Source organism: Balaenoptera physalus, assembly GCF_965194825.1.
Source record: "Balaenoptera physalus genome assembly, chromosome: 20".
In the NCBI taxonomy this organism is placed as follows: domain Eukaryota; kingdom Metazoa; phylum Chordata; class Mammalia; order Artiodactyla; family Balaenopteridae; genus Balaenoptera; species Balaenoptera physalus.
In genome coordinates this window covers 44114360-44137833 of record NC_138901.1, presented here as the reverse complement: position 1 = coordinate 44137833, position 23474 = coordinate 44114360, and the positions used below count along the sequence as shown (strand labels likewise).

Below are 23474 nucleotides of genomic sequence, written 5' to 3'. Positions count from 1 at the left end.
GAATAATGTTCCGTTGTGTGTGTGTGTGTGTGTGTGTGTGTGTGTGTGTGTGTGTATAATGAATATACAGAATATATGGACATGAGTTTCTTCCATATCTTGGCTATTGTAAATAATGCTGCAATAAACATAAGTGTGCATGTACCTTTGAGTGAGTGTTTTTGTTTTCTTTGGATAAATACCCAGAAGTAGACTTGCTGGGTCATATGGTAATTCTACTTTTAATTTTTTGAGTAACTTCCATACTATTTTCCATACTGGTTGCACAAATTTATATTCCCACTAACAGTGCACAGGGGTTCCCTTTCCTTTAATCCTCACTAACACTTGTTATTTCTTGTCTTTTTGATGACAGCCATTCTAACAGGTGTGAGGTGATATCTCATTGTGGTTTTGATTTTCACTTCCCTGATGATTAGTGATGTTAAGCACTTTTTCATGTACTTGTTGGCTATCTGTATGTCTTCTTTAGAAAAATGTCTATTCAGATCCTGTGCCCATTTAAAAATTATATTATTTGTTTTGTTTTGTTGTTATTGAATTGTATGAGTTCTTTTTATACTTTGGATATTAACCCCTCATCAGACACATGATTTGCAAACATTTTCTCCCATTTGGTATGTTGCTTTTTAATTCTGTTGATGGTTTCCTTAACTGTGCAGGAGCTTTTTAGTTTGATGTAGTCTCGTTTATTTATTTTTGCTTTTGTTACCTTTGCTTTTTGTGTCAATCCAAAAAAAAACATCACCAAGACAGATGTCAAGAAGCTTACCGCCTATGTTTTCTTCTAGGAGTTTTATGGTTTCAGGTCTAATGTTCAAGTTTTTGATCCGTTTTGAGTTAATTTTGTGTATAAGTGTAAGATATAGATCAATGGAACAGGATAGAAATCCCAGAAATAAACCCATGCACTTATGGTCAATTAATCTACGACAAAGGAGGTGAGAATATAAAATGGAGAGGGACTTCCCTGGTGGTCCAGTGGTAAAGAATCCGCCTTCCAATGCAGGGACTCAGGTTCCACCCCTGGACAGGGAACTAAGATCCCACATGCCCCAGGGTAACTAAGCCCTCATGCCACAACTACTGAGCTTACACGCCTCAACGAGAGAGCCTATGTGCCGCAAACTACAGAACCCACGTGCCCTGGAGCCCGTGTGCCACAACTAGAGAAGAGAAAACCCGTGCACCACAACTAGAGAAGCCTGCACACCACAACAAAGAACCCATGCCACAACAAAGATCCCATGTGCTGCAACTAAGACCCGATGCAGCCAAAAAATAAATTAAATAAATAAATATTTTTTAAAAAAAGAATATAAAATGGAGAAAAGACAATCTCTTCAATAAGTGGTGCTGGGAAAACTAGACAGCTACATATAAAAGAATGAAATTAGAACATTCTCTATCACCATTTACAAAAATAAACTCAAAATGGATTAAAGACCTAAATGTAAGACTGGAAACCATAAAACTCCTAGAAGAAAACATAGGCGGAACACTCTTTGACATAAGTCGTAGCAATATATTTTTTTGGATCTGTCTCCTAAAGCAAAGGAAATAAAAGCAAAAATAAACAAATGGGACCTAGTGAAACTTAAAAGCTTTTGCACAGCAAAGGAAACCATCGACAAAATGAAAAGACAACCTACTGAATAGGAGAAAAGATTTGCAAATGATACGACTGATAAGGGGTTAGTATCCAAAATATTAAAATAGCTCATACAACTTAACATCAAAAAACCAAGCAACCTGATTTAAAAATGGGCAGACGACCTGAATAGACGTTTTTCCAAAGAAGACATACATATGGCCAACAGGCACATGAAAAGATGTTCAACATTGTTAATCATCAGAGAAATGCAAATTAAAACCACAATGAGATATTATCACCTCATATGGTCAGAATGGCTACCATCAAAAAGAACACAAATAAAAATGTTGGGCTTCCCTGGTGGCGCAGTAGTTAAGAATCCACCTGCCAATGCAGGGGACACGGGTTCGAGCCCTGGTCTGGGAAGATCCCACATGCCGTGGAGCAACTAAGCCCGTGTGCCACAACTACTGAGCCTGAGCTCTAGAGCCCGCAAGCCACAACTACTGAGCCCACGTGCCACAACTACTGAAGCCTGCACACCTAGCGCCTGTGCTCCACAACACGAGAAGCCACCGCAATGAGAAGCCCGCGCGCCACAATTAAGAGTAGCCCCTGCTCACCGCAACTAGAAAAAGCCCACGCACAGCAACAAAGACCCAACGCAACCAAAAATAAATAAATTTTAAAAAAATGTTGTTGAGGATGTGGAAAACAGTATGGAGCTTTCTCAAAAAAATAAAAAGAGAACTACCATATCACCCAGCAAGTCCACTCCTGGGTATATATCCAAAAAATGAAAACACTAATTTGAAAAGACATATGCATCCCAATGTTCATAGCATTATTTACAATTGCCAAGATATAGAAGCAACCTAAGTGTCATCAGCAATGAATGGATAAAGAAGATGTGGTATATATATATATATATATATATATATACACAATGGAATACTACTTAGCCATAAAAAGAATGAAATTTTGCCATTTGCAGCAACATGGATCAACTTAGAGGGTATTATGATTAGTGAAATAAGTCAGACAGAGAAAGACAAATACTGTACGATATCACTTATATGTAGAATCTAAAATATAAAACAAACTAGTGAGTATAACCAAAAAGAAACAGACTCACAGATACAGAGAACAAACTAGTGGTTACCAGTGGGGAGAAGGAAGTGGGGAGGGGAAAAATAAGGGTAGGGGATTAAGAGGTACAAACTACTATGTATAAAATAAATAGGCTACAAGGATATATTGTACAACGCAAGGAATATAGCCAATATTTTATAACAACTATCAATGAAGTATAACCTTTAAAAATTGTGAATCACATACTTACCTGGCAGGGGAGATACCATGATCACGAAGGTGGTTTTCCCAGGGCAAGGCTTATCCATTGCACTCCGGATGTGCTGACCCCTGCGATTTCCCCAAATATGGGAAACTCGACTGCATAATTTGTGGTAGTGGGGGACTGCATTCGTGCTTTCCCCTGGTCTTTGTAGGTTTTGAAAAACAGACGTCTGGGACTTCCCTGGTGGTCCAGTGGTTAAGACTCTGCGCTTCCACTGCAGGGGTCACGGGTTCGATCTTTGGTCCGGTAACTAAGATGCCACATACTGTGTGGCATGGCCAAAAACAAAAAACAAAAAACCCCCGTGAATCACTATACTGTATACCTGAAACTTAAATAAAATCATCTGCACTTACATACATACAAAAATTTTTTAAATAATTATTGATGGGTTTGTATTTAGTACTGTTTTGTTCGTTGTTTCCTGCTGTTTTGTAGTTCCTCTGTTTCTTTTTTCTTCTCTCACTCACTAGCTTTGTGATTTGATGATTTTCTGTAGTAGTATGTTTAGATTCTTATCCCTTTATCTTTTGTGTATCTACTATAGGTTTTTGCTTTGTGGTTACTGTGAAGCTTACCTGTAACAAGTTATAATGGTCTATTCTACATTGATAACAACTTAAGTTTGAACACATTCTAAAGCTCTAGATTTTTACTCTCCCCCACCCACATTTTGTTTTTGATGTCACAGTTTGCATCTTTTTGTCCTGTGTATCCCTTAACAAATTATTGTAGTTATAGTTATTTTTTACCACTTTTGTCTTTTAACCTTCATACTAGCTTTACAAGTGATTAACCACCACCTTTATAACAGATTATCCTGAATTTTACTATATATTTACTTTTACCAGTGAGATTTATACTTTCATGTTTTCCTATTACAGATCTTCCTAGATTTATGATGGATTTATGTCCCAATAAACTCATCAATAAGAAAATATTTTAAGTAAAAACTGCATGTAATACAAGTAACCTACTGAATATCATAGCTCAGCCTAGCCTACCTTAAATGAGCCAGAACACTTACATTAGCCTACAGATGGGCAAAATCACCTAACACAAAGCCTACTTTTATATTAAAATGTTGAATATCTCATATAATTTATTGACCACTGTACTGAAAGTGAAAACCAGAATGGTCATATGGATACTCACCATTAAGGTACACAGCTGAAAGTGCAGTAGGCCTGAAGAATGTTTGAAGCATTGAACTAAAATGAATTGCTGGATGATATGGAGGCTACAGGGACAGGGTCATCAATTTCTCTCCTGATGAGGCTTGAGAATAGCTGATAGAAGGCATCAGGGCATCTATACTTGCTGATGCTTTAGCAGGCATAGTATTATTCAGGAAGCTTTCAAGTTTTGACTGTACAGTTTGTTTCTTCTTTTCATTACATATTTCTCTACAGCAAATAAGAGTATCCTGTATCTGCCTGTTAGCTCTTGAGAACCTCTTGTAATTGATGTCCATTTCTTCTAATATCCACATGCCCCTGCTCATGGTAGTAAATGTCTCTGCCAGTTTCTTTGCTATGAACTTTCTTGGTGCCTTGGGTATAACTTCTTCTTCTTCTGCCTCAACTTCTTTACTTTTTTTTTTAAGTCTTTATTGAATTTGTTACAATATTGCTTCTGTTTTATGTTTTGGTGTTTTTGGCTGCGAGGCATGTGGGATCTTAACTCCTCGACCAGGGATCAAACCCACACCCCCTGCTTTGGAAGGCGAAGTCTTAACCACTGGACCACCAGGGAAGTCCCCCAACTTTTTAACTTTTTTTTCCTCCAGTTTGATCAGCTCCTCATTGGAAAGCTCTTCAGCCTTGATGCCAACAAGCTCATGAATATCCTCTTCATCAACGTCCAACTCTAGCTGTTTCTCAAGCACTAGTATCTTGTTACTTACTATTTCATCAGCAGCAGAATCTTTTGAATGTGTTCACATATGTCTTCACGCATTGCTGTGTGACTTCTTTCCATGCTACAGCAATGCTCTGGATAGCATTTACAATGTGAAAACTTTTCCAGATCTCTCAGAGCATTTGGCCAGATTCAGCCAGTTCAAAAGTGTATGCAAACATTTGGCATAAATAGGATGCTCTGAATGTAGCTATTGCACCTTGGTCCATTGACTGTATGAGTACCGTTGTGATCAGTAGCAAATACACAACCTTTACATCATGTCGCTGACATGATGTGGATGCCTTGGAGCATTGTCTAAGATCAGAAGAATCTTGAATTGAATGTTTTGCCTACAACATTCTCTTGCGTGCACAATAAAACTGTTCAAAAACCTGTTTTCAAACAATGCTAATGACATCCAGGCTTTCCTGTTATGGCAACAATAAATGGGAAGTATATGCTTTCTCATATTCCTGAATGCTCTAGGGTTCTCCAAGTGGTAGATTAAGAAAAGCTCTAGTTTGAACCTTGCAACATTTCTACCCCAAAGTGGCATTATATAGTCTTTGAATGCCTTGAATCCTGGCATTGTCTCAGACTTCTGATGAATGTATGTATGCTCTGGCATACGTTTTCAGAACAAGCTAATTTCATCGACATTACATACGTGTTCTGGCAAATATTTTGCATCCACAATTATCCTATGCAGTTCTTCCTTAAACGCTGTGGTACCTTTAGCATCAGCAACCTGCTGCCTCACCACTGACCTTCACGTTATGAAAATTACGATGCCTTTTGAAACGTTGGAACCACCCACGCCTCGCTATAAACATTTGCGTATATGTAAGATCATCAGCATGCTCTATTATTTTTTTATTTTTATTTTTTTACAAGTTTTAAAAAATATTTATTTGTTTATTTTTATTTGGTTTTGCTGGGTCTTAGTAGTGGCAGGCAGGCTCCTTAGTTGCAGCTCACCGGCTCCTTAGTTGTGGCATGCGAACTCTTAGTTGCAACATGCATGTGGGATCTAGTTCCCTGACCAGGGATCAAACGGGGGGCCCCCACATTGGGAGCACGGAGTCTTAACAACTGCGCCACCAGGGAAGTCCCAGCATGCTCTTTCAGTGTATGGAAAACACTTCTTGCCTTAGCCTAGATCCTCAGTAGGCTAAGTGGTATGCACTTCTGTATCTGGTCTTCCACTCTAGTGTCGATACATTTTTTCATATCATCAATTAGCCCAGGTAATTTCTTCATGAAGACAGCGGATTTACTGATGCTGACAATTTCACTGCATCACTGATTCGCTTATCCTTTAAGATGGTCGAGATCATCGATTGCAAAAGTCCTAACTCACATGTGATGGCCATTACTGGCTTACTACTTTCATGCAGGGCAATTATCTTGAGTTTCATCTCAAGAGTAATTGCCTTCCTCTTCTTCTCACCAGAAGCAGGAAGCAACACAATATACTATAGAGTATCGGTTGTTTACCCTCATGATTGCATGGCTGACTGGGAGTTGTGGCTCACTGCCACTGCCCAGCATCATATCGCATGTGACTAGCTCAGGAAAAGATCAAAATTCAAAATTTGAAGTATGGTTTCTACTGAATGCGAATTGCTTTTGCACCATCATAAAGTCAAAAAATCCTAAGTCAAACCATCTTAAGACAGAGACCATCTGTACTAATTAGCACCCTTTCATTTCAGCTTAAACAAGACCCTTTCACATTTCTTGTACCACCAGTCTAGTGGTGATGAACTCCTTTATCTTTTGCCTGTCTGGAAAACTCTATATCACCTTCAATTCCGAATGTTAAAATGACGATTCTGCTGAGTTCTTTTTTTTTTTTTTAAACATCTTTATTGAAGTATAATTGCTTTACAATGGTGTGTTAGTTTCTGCTTTATAACAAAGTGAATCAGTTATACATATACATATGTTCCCATATCTCTTCCCTCTTGCATCTCCCTCCCTCCCACCCTCCCCATCCCATCCCTCTAGGTGGTCACAAAGCACCGAGCTGATCTCCCTGTGCTATGCGGCTGCTTCCCACTAGCTATCTAGTTTACATTTGGTAGTATATATATGTCCATGACACTCTCTCACCCTGTCACATCTCACCCCTCCCCCTCCCCATATCCTCAAGTCCATTCTCTAGTAGGTCTGTGTCTTTCTTCCCGTCTTGCCACTAGGTTCTTCATGGCCTTTTTTTTTTTTTTCCTTAGATTCCATATATATGTGTTAGCATACTGTATTTGTTTTTCTCTTTCTGACTTACTTCACTCTGTATGACAGACTCTAACTCTATCCACCTCATTACAAATACCTCCATTTCATTTCTTTTTATGGCTGAGTAATATTCCATTGTATATATATGCCACATCTTCTTTATCCATTCATCCGATGATGGACACTTAGGTTGCTTCCATGTCCTGGCTATTGTAAATAGAGCTGCAATGAACATTTTGGTACATGAATCTTTTTGAACTATGGTTTTCTCAGGGTATATGCCCAGTAGTGGGATTGCTGGGTCGTATGGTAGTTCTATTTTTAGTTTTTTAAGGAACCTCCATACTGTTCTCCATAGTGGCTGTGTCAATTTACATTCCCACCAACAGTTCTGCTGAGTTCTTAAGGGTACCAGCTGAGCAATTAGACAAGCCCTAACTCCTCCAAGTGAATAGTGTAAAAGTGGTCCAAGAAAATGCAGAGAATTTTGCAGGGAAGGGTAATAAATTTTGCCTTCTTCTTCATTTCCATTATAAACACTCTGAATGTCATCAATGATCATCTTTTCTAAGTTATAAAGGTTTTCTGGGTATATCCTGGGAATTTCCGTTGTTGTTGTTATTAAAAATAAAAGCATTGCCATTTTTCCCAACTTAAAAGTGGAAGACAATTTATCCATGAACTATGCAAGGAGTAAATAACAAACTGTGCACAGCATAATTAACAAATTTATTTTCTTAATAACTCTTAAACAATACATATGAAGACCATTTAGGAAGAAATAAATGAAGACTAAATTTGATTTTCCAAGGTCCCATCATGTTGCCTTCCTTGCAAAGCTTTTCAAAGGCATATTTTCCACAATTTGGGAACACCATTGACTATATAATGAAAAACATCTTTGTAGCCTGGTCTACTTTCCATGATTCAGGTGAGCCTTGGACAAGATTTAAACATCCTTTTTTCATTCCTCTGAAAGTAATCCATACTGATTATCTGAGAGGTGTTGAAAAATCTCAGAGTCAAATTGGTCATTCAAAGTTCCGAGTCTCTTCAAGACTATAAAAAGGGCCTTCTTCAAGTCACTCATTGTTTGAGTGGTTATAAGAGTGTAGGACTTAGGGTAAATTGCAGATAAGCTTGAATCATGAAGAAGTCTGGTATTGCCTTCAGTCAATGTAGAAGATTCTTCACTCCAATAGATCTTTGTCATGACACACACTTTCCCACTGTAACCACCAATTTTTACCAGTTTATTCTTTAAAGTTAAGGCAGTTTGTATAGAATAACCTTTTAATTCCTTATTCAGTTCCCTGAGGAAGGTGTATAAGACTGGTGGACGGTCCTGGGCAATTAGAAGTGCATCACAGATGACTTTCTGGCTCTCTTGCAAGCCCAGATCCAAAGACCAGCTCTTAGAAAAGATCAATGTACCTTGACGAATGGAGCCTATTTCATTACGTATTAACTGTGCAAGTCCTTTGTGTTGTGAGAACAGTTTCTCATAGAGGATTTCTGGAACATATGTCACCTTTTCTGATGGCACTAGATATGAAAATAATTATAATAAAATTTTAAACACTGGAAGCTTCCAATTCCAACCATGACAAAGTAGCTTGTACCAGACCAACCCTCCCACTAAAAACAACTATAAAAGTTGTATAAAACATATAAAACAGAAATTTAAAGAACTGGAGAGCAACCAGTACAAGCAGGACTTAAAGGGTTACAATCTTTGATGGAGAGGAAGCACAGGAAGTAGTGCCACGATCATCCCAGCTTTTTGTCTAAGGATATTTTCCATATCATGTCATGGATGAAGAGAGCCCAAGCAGAAATCATCAGTTTTACTAGGCTGAAGAAAAAGAGGTTGGAATTCAGGGCTACCAGAGGATCTGGAATTTGAGTGGGAAAATCTCAGAGAGGATGAAACTGCAGAGAAGCAGCCAAAATCTACATACAGATTTTTTTCAATTCACTGGCAAATACAGGGTGAGATGCTGGAAACCCAGAAGAAAATATCAACTGGGAGGCTAAAGAGCTGAACCTGAATTTCATCAACCTCATGGTGGTGGGGGGACTTAGACTGGAATTCAAGTCCCTGCAAAGTGGAGGGCCTGTGGTAAACACCCCAGACTTTAAGTTGAGACTCAAGAAGAGCCGTGACCTAACAGTAAAGGCAAAATTTAAAGATATTATCCCTAGAAAAGCATAAAACCAATCTTCAAAAAAAATCAAGGTTATCACTGGTACTCTATCTACCTGACAAAACAAAGTATAATCCTCTTTGGAGGAATATAACACCTTCCAAAGCCTCTATAATTTGCCATCCATGGTACAATAAAAAATTCAGAGATATGATAAAAATCAGGACAAACTACCAAAAAAAACAAGAGAAAAAATGGATACGAGAAAAAGACTGACAAGTGATTCAGGTATTGGAATTTATCAAAAAGGGATTTAAAGACCAAGAGGACAGAACAGGAGGCTCCAGACTCTCCCTCCACCTGTGGATGCAACAAACAAATAGCTACATGTGGATCAATTCCCTCTGAGAGAAATCTAGAAACTAGTTGAGAGACTCCTGCACATTGGGTGACTGAGAAAATAACCACATTAAAATGGGTAGGAAAAGTTGAGACACAGCCTTGCCAGAAACTTCACCCCTAGCACAGCACCATACAGTCAGGAGGGAACCCTCAAATCCTAGCTTCTCCCTAAGGAGCAAAAGGTTTGGACCACACATCTAGTACCCCATCTTTTATGGCTGCTACCCAAGAGACTGGCTTCTAACTTGCTTATCTCTGAGAGCTGAAGAAGCCCAGCATTCACTAGTCTCCTGGACCCAGAGTACTTCCAGTGGTTCTTCCTTTTGGCTCAGTAGAGAGCAAGCAGACAAAAAAGTCAGTTCCCAGCTTCTCTCTGGAAGAGATTAGATTGCACATCTAGTGCCCTAACTTTCATACCTGCTGTCTGAGAGTCTGGCGTCTTACTTGTCTGTCTCTGGGAACTGATGGGGAAAGCAATCACTAGTCCCTTGGGAGTGTGAATGGGCATGTGGATACCTCCTGTTGCTCTTCCCCTGACCCACTCCAGTTATAAAACCAAGCCTCCGATTCTCCCTAGAAGGAGTTGGAATGCACATCTAGCTCCCAAAACTTTCCAGTTGCTACCAGAGGGACTGACTTCTAACCCATCCTTCTCTGAGAGCTGACAGGGCCTGGCATTCACTAGGTTCCAGAGGGCAACAGAGAACAAAGCAACAGTGTGAAAGAGCACACAGTCTGAACTAGTATGCAGGTATTTGTCAAGAGCAAGTGGGTGATAAACTCCATCTCTCAAATTCTCCCTAAGGAGAGGAGGAATTGGGACACACATCTAGTGCTTCAACTTTTCTGGCTGCAACCTGAGGCACTGGCTTCTATCTTGCCTGAACCAGGGCACTGATGGGACTTGGCTTACTCTGGGGAAGACTAAGAACAAAGACAGCATCTAAAATGAGCACAAAGCTTTGAGAGGTACCCAGAATCTCTGGCTGAACTGATTAGTGAGTTCATCTCCTACATGAGGTCAGTCTGTGAAAACTGGAAGAAGTGGCTGTTTTATATAATGTGCAGAAACCAACACAGAGTCAAGAAAAAAGAAGAAACAGGGGAATATGTTCAAAATTAAAGAACAAGATTAACCTCTAGAAACCTTTTCCTAATGAAATGGAGCTACATGATTTACCCAAAAGAGAATTCAAAATAATGGCCTTAATGATGTTTTCTTAGGTCACGAAAGCAATGTATGAACAAAGGGAGGTTTTCAACAGAGACAGAAAATACTAAAAAGTACCAAAAAGAAATCATAGAACTGAAGCATACAACAAGTTAACTGAAAAATTCAATAGAGGGGTTCAACAACAGAATAGATCAAGCAGAAGAAAAGACCAATAAACTGGAAGACAGGTCACTGGAAATCATCCAGTAAAAAGAGAAAAAAGAAAAAAGAATGAAAAAGAGTGAAAACTGATGGGACACCATCAAGTAAACCAATGTATGCATTATGGAAGTTCCAGAAGGAAAAAAGAAAAAGGTGCAGAAAGCTTATGCCAAGAAGTAATGGCCGAAAACTTTTCAAACCTCACAATAAACATCCAGATCTAGGAAGTCCAAAAGATACCAAATAAGCTGAATCAGAAGAGACTTACATTAAGACACATTATAATCAAATTGTCAAAAGTTAAAGATAAAAAGGATAATTTTGAAAGGAGTAAGAGAAAAGCAACTTGTGACATAAAAGGGAACCCCCGATAACACTATCAGTGGCTTTTTCTTAGGAAACACTGAATGCCAGAAGAGAGTGGGATGATATATTCAAAGTTCTGACAGAAGAAAACTTCCAACCAAGAATACATACACAGCAAACCTGTCCTTCAAAAGTGAAGGGGAGATAAAGACTTTCTAGAACAAACAAAAGCTAAGAGAATTCATCACTATTAGACCTACTTTATAAGAAATGCTAAAGGGAGTTCTTCAAGTTGAAAATAAAAGATGTTAAACAGCAACATGAAAGCATAAAAGTCATTGGTAAAGGTAAATATATAGACAAAAACAGAAAACCATATTATTATAACAGTAGTGGATAAATCACTTTTAATGTAGTATAAAAGTTAAATGAGATTCATTCATTCATTCACCGAATACTTACCAAGCACGGTGTGCCAGGCATCGTATACAGTGACAAGCTAACTAGAGGCAGTTCCTGCCTCTGGGGCTTCTGGGATGGAGTCCCTTCCACACAGAGCCAGGATTGTTCCTCATCTCTCTGCCTCTCTCTCCTAGACCCTGAGATGTCTGGGCTCAGGAATCTTGGATCCATCATATGTCCCTTTGGAGCCGTGTGGCTGACAGGGTCTTGGTGCTCTGGCCAGGTGTCAGGCCTGAGCCTCTGAGGTGGGAGAGCCGAGTTCAGGACATTGGCCCACCAGAGACTTCCCAGCCCCACGTAATATCAATCAGTGAGACCTCTCCCAGAGATCTCCGTCTCAACGCTAAGACCCAGCTCCACTCAACGACCAGCAAGCTCCAGTGCTGGACACCCCATGCCAAACAACTAGCAAGACAGGAACACAACCCCACCCATTAGCAGAGAGGCTGCCTAAAATCATAATAAGCTCTCGGACACCCCAAAACACACCACCAGACGTGGTCCTGCCCACCAGAAAGACAAGATCCAGACCCATCCTCCAGAATACAGGCCCCAGTCCCCTCCACCAGGAAGCCAACACAACCCACTGAACCAACCTTACCCACTGGGGGCAGACACCAAAAACAACGGGAACTATGAACCTGCAGCCTGCAAAAAGGAGACCTCAAACACAGTAAGATAAGTAATATCAGAAGACAAAGAAATACACAGCAGATGAAGGAGCAAAGTAAAAACCCACCAGACCAAACAAATGAAGAGGAAATAGGCAGTCTACCTGAAAAAGAATTCAGAGGAATGATAGTAAAGATGATCCAAAATGTTGGAAATAGAATGGAGAAAATACAAGAAACATTTAACAAGGAATTAAAAGAACTAAAGAGCAAACAAACAATGATGAACTACACAATAAATGAAATTAAAAATTCTCTAGAAGGAATCAATAGCAGAATAACTGAGGCAGAAGAACGGATAAGTGACCTGGAAGATAAAATAGTGGAAATAACTACTGCAGAGCAGAATAAAGAAGAAAGAATGAAAAGAAATGAAGACAGCCTAAGAGACCTCTGGGACAACATTAAACGCACAAACATTTGAATTATAGGGGTCCCAGAAGAAGAAGAGAAAAAGAAAGGGACTGAGAAAATATTTGAACAGATTATAGTTGAAAACTTCCTTAATATGGGAAAGGAAATAGTCAATCAAGTCAAGGAAGCCCAGAGAGTCCCATACAGGATAAATCCAAGGAGAAACACGCCAAGACACATATTAATCAAACTATCAAAAATTAAATGCAAAGAAAAAGTATTAAAAGCAGCAAGGGAAAAGCAACAAATAACATACAAGGGACTCCCCATAAGGTTAACAGCAGATCTTTCAGCAGAAACTCTGCGAGCCAGAAGAGAGTGGCAGGACATATTTCAAGTGATGAAAGGGAAAAATCTACAACCAAGATTTTAAAAAAATATTTACATATTTATTTGTTTATTTTTGGCTGTGTTGGGTCTTCGTCGCTGCGTGCGGGCTTTCTCTAATTGCGGCTAGTGGGGGCTACTCTTCATTGTGGTACTCAGGCTTCTCATTGCGGTGGCTTCTCTTGTTGTGGAGCATGGGCTCTAGGTGTGAGGCTTCAGTAGTTGCAGCACTTGGGCTCAGTAGTTGTGGCTCACGGGCTCTAGAGCACAGGCTCAGTAGTTGTGGTGCAGGGGCTTAGTTGCTCCGTGGCATGTGGGATCTTCCTGGACCAGGGCTCAAACCCGTGTCCCCTGCATTGGCAGGCGGATTCTTAACCACTGTGCCACCAGGGAAGCCCTACAACCAAGATTACTCTACCCAGCAAGGATCTCATTCAGATTCGACGGAGAAATTAAAACCTTTACAGACAAGCAAAAACTAAGAGAATTCAGCACCACCAAACCAGCTTTACAACAAATGCTAAAGGAAATTCTCTAGGCAGGAAACACAAGAGAAAGAAAAGACCTACAAAAACAAACCCAAAACAGTTAAGAAAATGGTGATAGGAACATACATATCAATAATTACCTTAAATGCAAATGGATTAAATGCTCCAACCAAAAGACATAGACTGACTGAATGGATACAAAAACAGGACCCGTATATATGCTGTCTACAAGAGACCCACTTCAGACCTAGGGACACATACAGACTGAAAGTGAGGGGATGGAAAAAGGTGTTCCATGCAAATGGAAATCAAAAGAAAGCTGGAGTAGCTATTCTCATATCAGACAAAATAGACTTTAAAATAAAGACTATTACAAGAGAAAAAGAAGGACACTACATAATGATCAAGGGATCAATCCAAGAAGAAGATATAAGAATTGTAAATATTTATGCACCCAACATAAGAGCACCTCAATACATAAGGCAACTGCTAACAGCCATAAAAGGGGAAATCGACAGTAACACAATCATAGCAGGGGACTTTAACACCCCACTTTCACCAATAGACATATCATTCAAAATGAAAATAAATAAGGAAACACAAGCTTTAAATGAGACATTAAACAAGATGGACTTAATTGCTATTTATAGGACATTTCATCCAAAAACAACAGAATACACTTTCTTCTCAAGTGCTCATGGAACATTTTCCAGGATAGATCATATCTTGGGTCACAAATCAAGCCTTGGTAAATTTAAGAAAATTGAAATTGTATCAAGTACCTTTTCCGGACACAACTCTATGAGACTAGATATCAATTATAGGGAGAAAACTGTAAAACTTACAAACACATGGAGGCTAAACAATGCACTACTAAATAACCAAGAGATCACTGAAGAAATCAAAGAGGAAATCAAAAAATACCTAAAAACAAATGACAATGAAAATACGACGACCCAAAACCTATGGGCTGCAGCAAAAGCAGTTCTCAGAGGGAAGTTTAATAGCAATACAATCCTACCTCAAGAAACAAGAAAAATCTCAAATAAACAACCTAACCTTACACCTAAAGCAATTAGAGAAAGAAGAACAAAAAATTCCCAAAGTTAGCAGAAGGAAAGAAATCATAAAAATCAAATCAGAAATAAATGAAAAAGAAATGAAAGAAACGATAGCAAAGATCAACAAAACTAAAAGCTGGTTCTTTGAGACAATAAAAAACATTGATAAACCATTAGCCAGACTCATCAAGAAAAAAAGGGAGAAGACTCAAATCAACAGAATTAGAAATGAAAAAGGAGAAGTAACAACTGACAGTGCAGAAATACAAAGGATCATGAGAGATTACTACAAGCAACTATATGCCCATAAAATGGACAACCTGGAAGAAATGGACCGATTCTTAGAAAAGCACAAACTTCCAAGCCTGAACCAGGAAGAAATAGAAAATATAAACAGACCAATCACAAGCACTGAAATTGAAACTGTGATTAAAAATCTTCCAACAAACAAAAGCCCAGGACCAGATGGCTTCACAGGCGAATTCTATCAAACATTTAGAGAAGAGCTAACACCCATCCTTCTCAAACTCTTCCAAAATATAGCAGAGCGAGGAACACTCCCAAACTCACTCTACGAGGCCGCCATCACCCAGATACCAAAACCAGACAAAAATGTCACAAAAAAAGAAAACTACAGGCCAATATCACTGATGAATATAGATGCAAAAATCCTCAACAACATACTAGCCAACAGAATACAACAGCACATTAAAAGGATCATACAGCATGATCAAGTGGGGTTTATCCCAGGAATGCAAGGATTCTTCAATATACACAAATCAATCAATGTGATACAACATATTAACAAATTGAAGGATAAAAACCATATGATAATCTCAATAGATGCAGAAAAAGCTTGTGACAAAATTCAACACCCATTTATGATAAAAACCCTCCAGAAAGTAGGCATAGAGGGAACTTACCTCAACATAATAAAGGCCATATATGACAAACCCACAGTCAACATCGTTCTCAATGGTGAAAAACTGAAACCATTTCCACTTAGATCAGGAACAAGACAAGGTTGCCCACTAGTTTTGGAAGTTTTAGCCACAGCAAAGAGAGAAGAAAAAGAAATAAAAGGAATCCATATCAGAAAAGAAGAAGTAAAACTGTCACTGTTTGCAGATGACATGATACTATACATAGAGAATCCTAAAGATGCTACCAGAAAACTACTAGAGCTAATCAATGAATTTGGTAAAGTAGCAGGTTACAAAATTAATGCACAGAAATCTCTGGCATTCCTATACACTAATGATGAAAAATGTGAAAGGGAAATTAAGGAAACACTCCCATTTACCACTGCAACAAAAAGAATAAAATACCTAGGAATAAACCCACCTAAGGAGACAAAAGACCTGTATGCAGAAAACTATAAAACACTGATGAAAGAAATGAAAGATGATACAAACAGATGGAGAGATATACCATGTTCTTGGATTGGAAGAATCAACCTTGCAGAAATGACTATACTACCCAAAGCAATCTACAGATTCAATGCAATCCCTATCAAACTACCAATGGCATTTTTCACAAAACTAGAACAAAAAATTTCACAGTTTGTATGGAAACACAAAAGACCCCGAATAGCCAAAGCAATATTGAGAAAGAAAAATGGAGCTGGAGGAATCAGAGACCCTGACTTCGGACTATACCACAAAGCTACAGTAATCAAGACAGTATGATACTAGCACAAAAACAGAAATATAGATCAATGGAATAGGATAAAAAGCCCAGAGATAAACCCACACACATACGGTCACCTTATCTTTGATAAAGGAGGCAAGAATATACAAGGGAGAAAAGACAGCCTCTTCAATAAGTGGTGCTGGGAAAACTGGAAAGCTACATGTAAAAGAATGAAATTAGAACACACCCTAACACCATGCACAAATATAAACTCAAAATGGATTAAAGACCTAAATGTAAGGCCAGACACTATAAAACTCTTAGAGGAAAACATAGGCAGAACACTCTATGACATAAATCACAGCAATATCCTTTTTGACTTACCTCCTAGAGAAATGGAAATAAAAACAAAAATAAACAAATTGGACCTAATGAAACTTAAAAGCTTTTGCACAGCAAAGGAAACCATAAACAAGACGAAAAGACAACCCTCAGAATGGGAGAAAATATTTGCAAACAAAGCAACTGACAAAGGATTAATCTCCAAAATATACAAGCAACTCATGCAGCTCAAAATCAAATAAAAAAACCCCAATCCAAAAATAGGCAGAAGACCTAAATAGACATTTCTCCAGAGATATACAGATTGCCAACAAACACATGAAAAGATGCTCAACATCACTAATCATTAGAGAAATGCAAATCAAAACTACAAGGAGGTATCACCTCACACTGGTCAGAATGGCCATCATCAAAAAATCTACAAATGATAAATGCTGGAGAGGGTGTGGAGAAAAGGGAACACTCTTGCACTGTTGGTGGGAATGTAAATTGATACAGCCACTATGGAGAACAGTATGGAGGTTTGTTAAAAAACTAAAAACAGAACTACCACATGACCTAGCAATCCCACTACTGGGTATATACCCTGAGAAAACCGTAATTCAAAAAGAGTCATGTACCACAATGTTCATTGCAGCTCTATTTACAATAGACAGAACATGGAAGCAACCTAAGTGTCCATCGACAGATGAATGGATAAAGAAGATGTGGCACATATATACAATGGAATATTACTCAGCCATAAAAAGAAACGAAATTGAGTTATTTGTAGTGAGGTGGATGGACATAGAGTCTGTCATACAGAGTGAAGTAAGTCAGAAAGAGAAAAACAAATACCATATGCTAACATATATATATGGAATCTAAAAAACAAAAATGGTTCTGAAGAACCTAGGGGCAGGACAGGAATAAAGACACAGATGTACAGAATGGACTTGAGGACACAGGAAGGGGTAAGGGTAAGCTGGGATGAAGTGAGAGAGTGGCATTGACAGATATACACTACCAAATGTAAAATAGATAGCTAGTGGGAAGCAGCCGCATAGCACAGGGAGATCAGCTCGGTGCTTTGTGACCACCTAGAGGGGTGGGATAGGGAGGGTGGGAGGGAGACACAAGAGGGAGGGGATATGGGGATACATGTATACGTATAGCTGATTCACTTTGTTATACAGCAGAAAGTAACACAACATTGTAAAGCAATTAGACTCCAATAAAGATGTTAAAAAAATTTAAATGACTAAAGTATTAAAAATAACTATAATTAACTTATGTTATTGGATACACAATATAAAGAGATATAAACTGTGACATTAATAGCATATAATGTGGAGGGAGAAGAGGTAAAAGTATAGTTTTTATATGCAAGTGAAATTAAGTTGTTATCAGCTTAAAGTAGACTCTTACAGCTATAAGATATTTTGTGTGAGCCCTATGGTAATCACAAAGAAAATACCTATAGAAGTTACACACACAAAAAGAGGAAGGAGTCAAGCCTAACAATATAAAAAACAAAACAAACAACCCCCCCCCACAAAACCCTAATGACGCACAAAGATGACAGCAAGAGAGAAAAAAGGGACAAAAGAACAAACAGAAAATAGTTAAGAAAATGACAATAATAAATCCTTCCTTACTAATAATTACTTTAAATGAAAATGGTTTAATGTTTCCAATCAAAAAATTTAGAATGGTTGTATGGATTAAAAACTAAGATCCAATTATATGCTGTCTATAAGAAACTCACTTTAGATTCAAGGACACATATCTGTTGAAAATGAAGAGATGGAAAACGATACTCCAGACAAATGGTAACTAAAAGAAAGCAGGAATGGCAATACTTATATCAGGAAAAATAGAATTAAAGTCTAAAATAGTCTTTAGTGGGACTTCCCTGGCGGTCCAGTGGTTAAGACTCTGAACCTCCAATGCAGGGGACATGGGTTGGATCCCTGATCGGGGAAGTAAGATCCCACATGCTGTGCAGTGTGGCCAAAAAAAAAATAAAATAAAATAAAATAAAATGAATTTTTTTAAAAAAGTAGTCTTTGGAGACAAAGAAGTCAAAACACAGTGATAAAAGGGTCAATTCAACAGTGAGATGTAACAACTGTAAATCTATATGCACCCAACATCACAGCACTTAAGTATATAAAGCAAATATTGAAAAATCTGTATGGAGAAGTTGGCAGCAATAAAATATTAGTGTAAGACTTCACTATTTTCACTCTCAATAATGGTTAGAACATCCAAATAAGAAAACAACAGACTTGAACTAAAGATCAAATGAACTTAGACATATACAGAACTTTCCACCCTCCAGCAGAACACACATTCTTCTCAAGTGCTCATGGGACATTCTCTTAGATAGGTCACATTAGGTCACAAACAAGTCGTAACAAATTTAGAAAGATTGAAACCATACCAAGTATTGTTCTGACCAAAATAAAAGGAAACTAGAGATCAATAACAACAATAAAATGAGAATTTCACAAATACTTGGAAACTAAACAACACGCTGTTGAATAGCTATTAGGTCAAGGAGGAAATCAAAAGGGAATTTTAAAAATATCTCAAGACAAATGAAAATACAATATACCAAAACTTATGGGTTGTAACAAAAGCAGTATTAATATGTAAGTTTATAGTGATAAAGGCCTACATTATAAAATAAAAATATAACAAACAACATAACCTTACACTTCAAAGAACTGAAAAACAACAACAAAGTAAGCTCAATATTATCAGAAGGAAGGAAATAATAAAGATTAGAGCAGAATTAAATCAAGTAGAGAATAGAAAAATAACAGAAAAAATCAACAAAACTAAGAGTTGGTTTCTTAAAAAAAGATAAACGAAAATGACAAACGTTAGCCAGAAAAACTAAGCAAAAAAGAGAGAGAAATCTCAAATAAATAAAACCAGAAATGATAAAGAAAACATTATAATGGATGCTTCACATATAAAAAGGACCAAAAGGGACTCTTATGAATAATTATATGCCAACAAACTGGATAATCTAGAAGAAACAGATAAATTTCTAGAAACACACAATTTACCAAGACTGAATCAAAAAGAAATAGAAAATCTAAACAGACCAATAACAATTAAAGAGACTGAAGGATTGAAGCCTCCCTATGAAGAAAAGCCCAAGTCCAGATAGCTTCATGGGTGAATTCTACCAAACATTCAAAGAATTAATTCCAATCCTTCTTAATCTCTTCTAAAAAATAAAAGAGGGAACACCTCCAAACTCATTTTATGAGGCCAGCATCACCCTGATACTAAAGCCAAACAAAGATACCACAATAAAAGAAAAGAAAACTACAGGCCAATACCCCTAATTAATATAGATGCAAAAGTCTTCAATAAAATACTAGTAAACCAAATTTGAAAGCACGCTAAAAAGACTATACACCATGACCAAGTAGGATTATCCCAGGGATGCAAGGATGGTCCAGCATTTACAAATCAATGTGATATACCACATTAACAGAGTGAAAGATAAAAGCCACATAATCATTTCAACAGAGGCAGAAAAAGAATTTAACAAAATTCAACAACCATTCGATAAAAACTCTCAACAAAATAGGTATAGAAGGAATTTACCTCAACACGACAAAGGCCAGATATGAAAAGCCACAGCTAACATCATAACCAATGCAGAAAAACTGAAAGCTTTTCCTCTAAGATCCAGTACAAGGCAAGAATGCCCACTCTCACCACTTCTATTCAACACAGTACTGGAAGTCCTAGTCAAAGTAATTAGACAAGAAAAAGAAATAAAAGACAACCAAATCAGAAAGTAAGAAGTTAAATGATCTCTGTTTGCAGATGACATGATCATATATGTAGAAAACCCTAAAGATTCAACAACAACAAAAACTGTTAAAACTAATAAGAAAATTCAGTAAAATTGCAGGATACAAAATCAATGTACAAAATCTGTAGCATTTCTATACACTAACAATAAACTATCTTTAAAGGAAATTAAGACAACAATCCAATTTACAATAGTAACAACAAGAATAAAATACTTATGAATAAACTTAACTGAAGAAGTGAAAGACTTGTACACTGAAAACTCTAAAACACTGATGAAGGAAATTAAAGAAGGCACAGATAAATGGAAAGACATCTTGCAGCAGAAAAATCTTTAAAGCAGTCAGAGGAAAAAAGACACATTATCTACAAGGAAGCAACAATAAGACTTATGATTCATTCTTCTACGGAAAGCCTATAAGCCAGAAGACAATGGAATGACATCTTAAAGTCCTGAAAGAAAAGGTCTGCAAACCTAGAATTCAACATGTACCACAAATATCCAACAAAAAGCAAAAATAAAACATTTTCAGATGGGTGGGGGGAAAGAGAGAGAAAGAGATAACTTATTGTCAGAAGATCTACACTACAAATAACATCAAACAGAGTTCTTCTTCTTAAAGGAAAATTATCCCAAATGAAAGCATTAAACTTCAGGAATTAATACATTTTCCTGGAAAGAGTAAATGTTGGGCAAATAAGAAGTATTACTGACAGTTTTAAAACAATAAAAGGATTCATACAGAGCTAAAAACTTGGGAAGAAGTAAAACTAGCAAAATAAAGATGCACACTGTAATTTCTAGGTGAACCACGTCAAGGAATAATAGAATAATTTGTAATTAAAAGCTGAGAGAAGCGAAGAACAGGAAAATAAAATAAAATACTTAATCCAAAACAAGGCAAAAAGAAAAAAAAACAGATGAGAGGTTTTTGTCTCTAAGCAATGGTAGAGTAGCTTAGTCAGACTAACCCTCTCACAGATACAAAGTGTAAAATCTGAACAAAATATTAAAAATTAAGTATTTGAAGGCACTGAAAAGTAACCAAAGCAGGAGATATAAACAGAAGAGCAGTCTACCCTTGAAAGACAATTGCAACTGGAGAGATTTTTGAGTTTGCAGCATTTTTCCGAGGAACACTGTCTAGTATTTGCACTGCTTAGAAAGCAGAAAGAGTCTTATTATCTGAGCTGTCAGAGGACAAAATTCAAGGCTGGTAGAGCAGTCAGAAAGTTAGAGAAGAAATACTAGAAGGGAAGGAGATGCAATGGGAGTGAGTCCCAAAATCTGCATATAAAGTCCACACAGATCCTTGGCTGTGGACTAAACTACACATGCACAGGGAATATCCTGAAGGAAAAAAGGCAGCAAGCTGAAATCTGAAAAAATTAAGAAAAAATTATTGGAATGAAAATAAAAGCAAGCCCAACAGTACACTGTCTACAAGACACACATTTTAGATACAAAGACATAAATAGGTTGAAAGTAAAAGAATGAAAAAATATATACCATGCAGCTTCTAATTATAAGAAAACTGGAGCAGCTATATTAATTCCAGACAATATAGATTTCTACTCAAGAGATACTGTGGAAATGAAGAAACTTTCAAAATTATAAAAGGGTTAAGACATCAGGAAAATTATAAATGAGTATGAGCTTAATAAGAACTCCAAAGTACTTGAAGCAAAAAAATGACAGCATTAAAAAGATAAAGAGGGCTTCCCTGGTGGTGCAGTGGTTAAGAATCCGCCTGCCAATGCAGGGGACACGGGTTCAAGCCCTGGTTTGGGAAGATCCCACATGCCGTGGAGCAACTAAGCCCATGGGCCAAATCTACTGAGCCTGCGTTCTTGAGCCCGCAAGCCACAACTACTGAGTCCATGTGCCACAACTACGGAAGCCCGCACGCCTAGAGCCCGTGCTCCGCAACAAGAGAAGGCACTGCAATGAGAAAACTATGCACCACAACGAAGAGTAGCCCTCGCTCGCCGCAACTAGAGAATGCTCGCGCACAGCAACGAAGACCCAACACAGCCAATAAATAAATAAATAAATAAATAAAATTTAAAAAAAAAGATAAATGGACAAATGCACTATTGTAGTTGGCGATTATAAATACCTCTCTTTCAAATTGAAAGAAGAATGAAACAAAAAATGAGTTTATAGAAGATGCGAATGACACTATGAATCAACCTGACTTGACATTTATAGAAAAACATACTCAACAACTGTGGAACATATATTCTTTACTAGTGCACTTGGAAAATCTACCAAAATAAACCATAAATAAACCAAAACAAGCTTCAATAAATTTCAAAGATTGAAATCTTACAGAGTATATTCTCTGATCACCATGGAATTAAATTAGAAATCAACAACTATAAGATGTCTATAAAAGGTCCAAGTATTTGAAATTTAACAGTAAAATAATCTATGCATCGAAGAGGAATTCATAAGGAAAATTAGAAAATCTTTCAAGCTGAATAGTTAAATTTCAACATATGAAAATTTGTGTAAAGCACAAATTAAGAGGCACAAACTACTATGTATCAAATAAATAAGCTACAAAGATACATTGTACAGCATGGGGAATATAGCCAATATTTATAATAACTATAAATGCAGTATACCCTTTAAATATTGTGAGTCATTATGTTGTACACCTGGGGCTTAGTAATACTGTAAATCAACTATACTTCAATTTTTAAAAATGGCTGGTATCAAAAAGACAAGAAACAACAAGTGTTGGTGAGAATGTGGAGAAAAGGGGACCCTCATGGAATGTAAATTGGTGTAGCCACTATGGAAAACAGCATGGAAGTTCCTCAAAAAACCAACAATAGAACTACCATACAATCCAGCAATTCCACTTCTGGGTATTTAGCCAAAGAAAATGAAAATACTATTAGAAAAGATATATGTACCCCTATGGT

The 23474-nt window shown here is 37.4% G+C and overlaps 1 protein-coding gene across 3 annotated transcripts in view; it reads right to left on the bottom strand.

Annotated features, from left to right (window-relative positions):
* SLFN12 (schlafen family member 12) overlaps positions 1–23474 on the bottom strand; it is a 48724-nt gene that overhangs the window by 339 nt on the left and 24911 nt on the right. The window contains exon 3 of one of the 3 annotated variants that reach the window (XM_082440022.1): positions 49–3216. The exons of 1 other annotated variant lie outside the window; for it this stretch is intronic. In XM_082440022.1, coding sequence (XP_082296148.1) covers positions 2987–3216 — 230 coding nt within the window. In that variant the 3' untranslated portion in view covers positions 49–2986. Of the gene's footprint in view, positions 1–48; positions 8637–23474 lie in introns of those variants that run through there. One more of the 3 variants, XM_082440021.1, reaches the window with a different exon arrangement.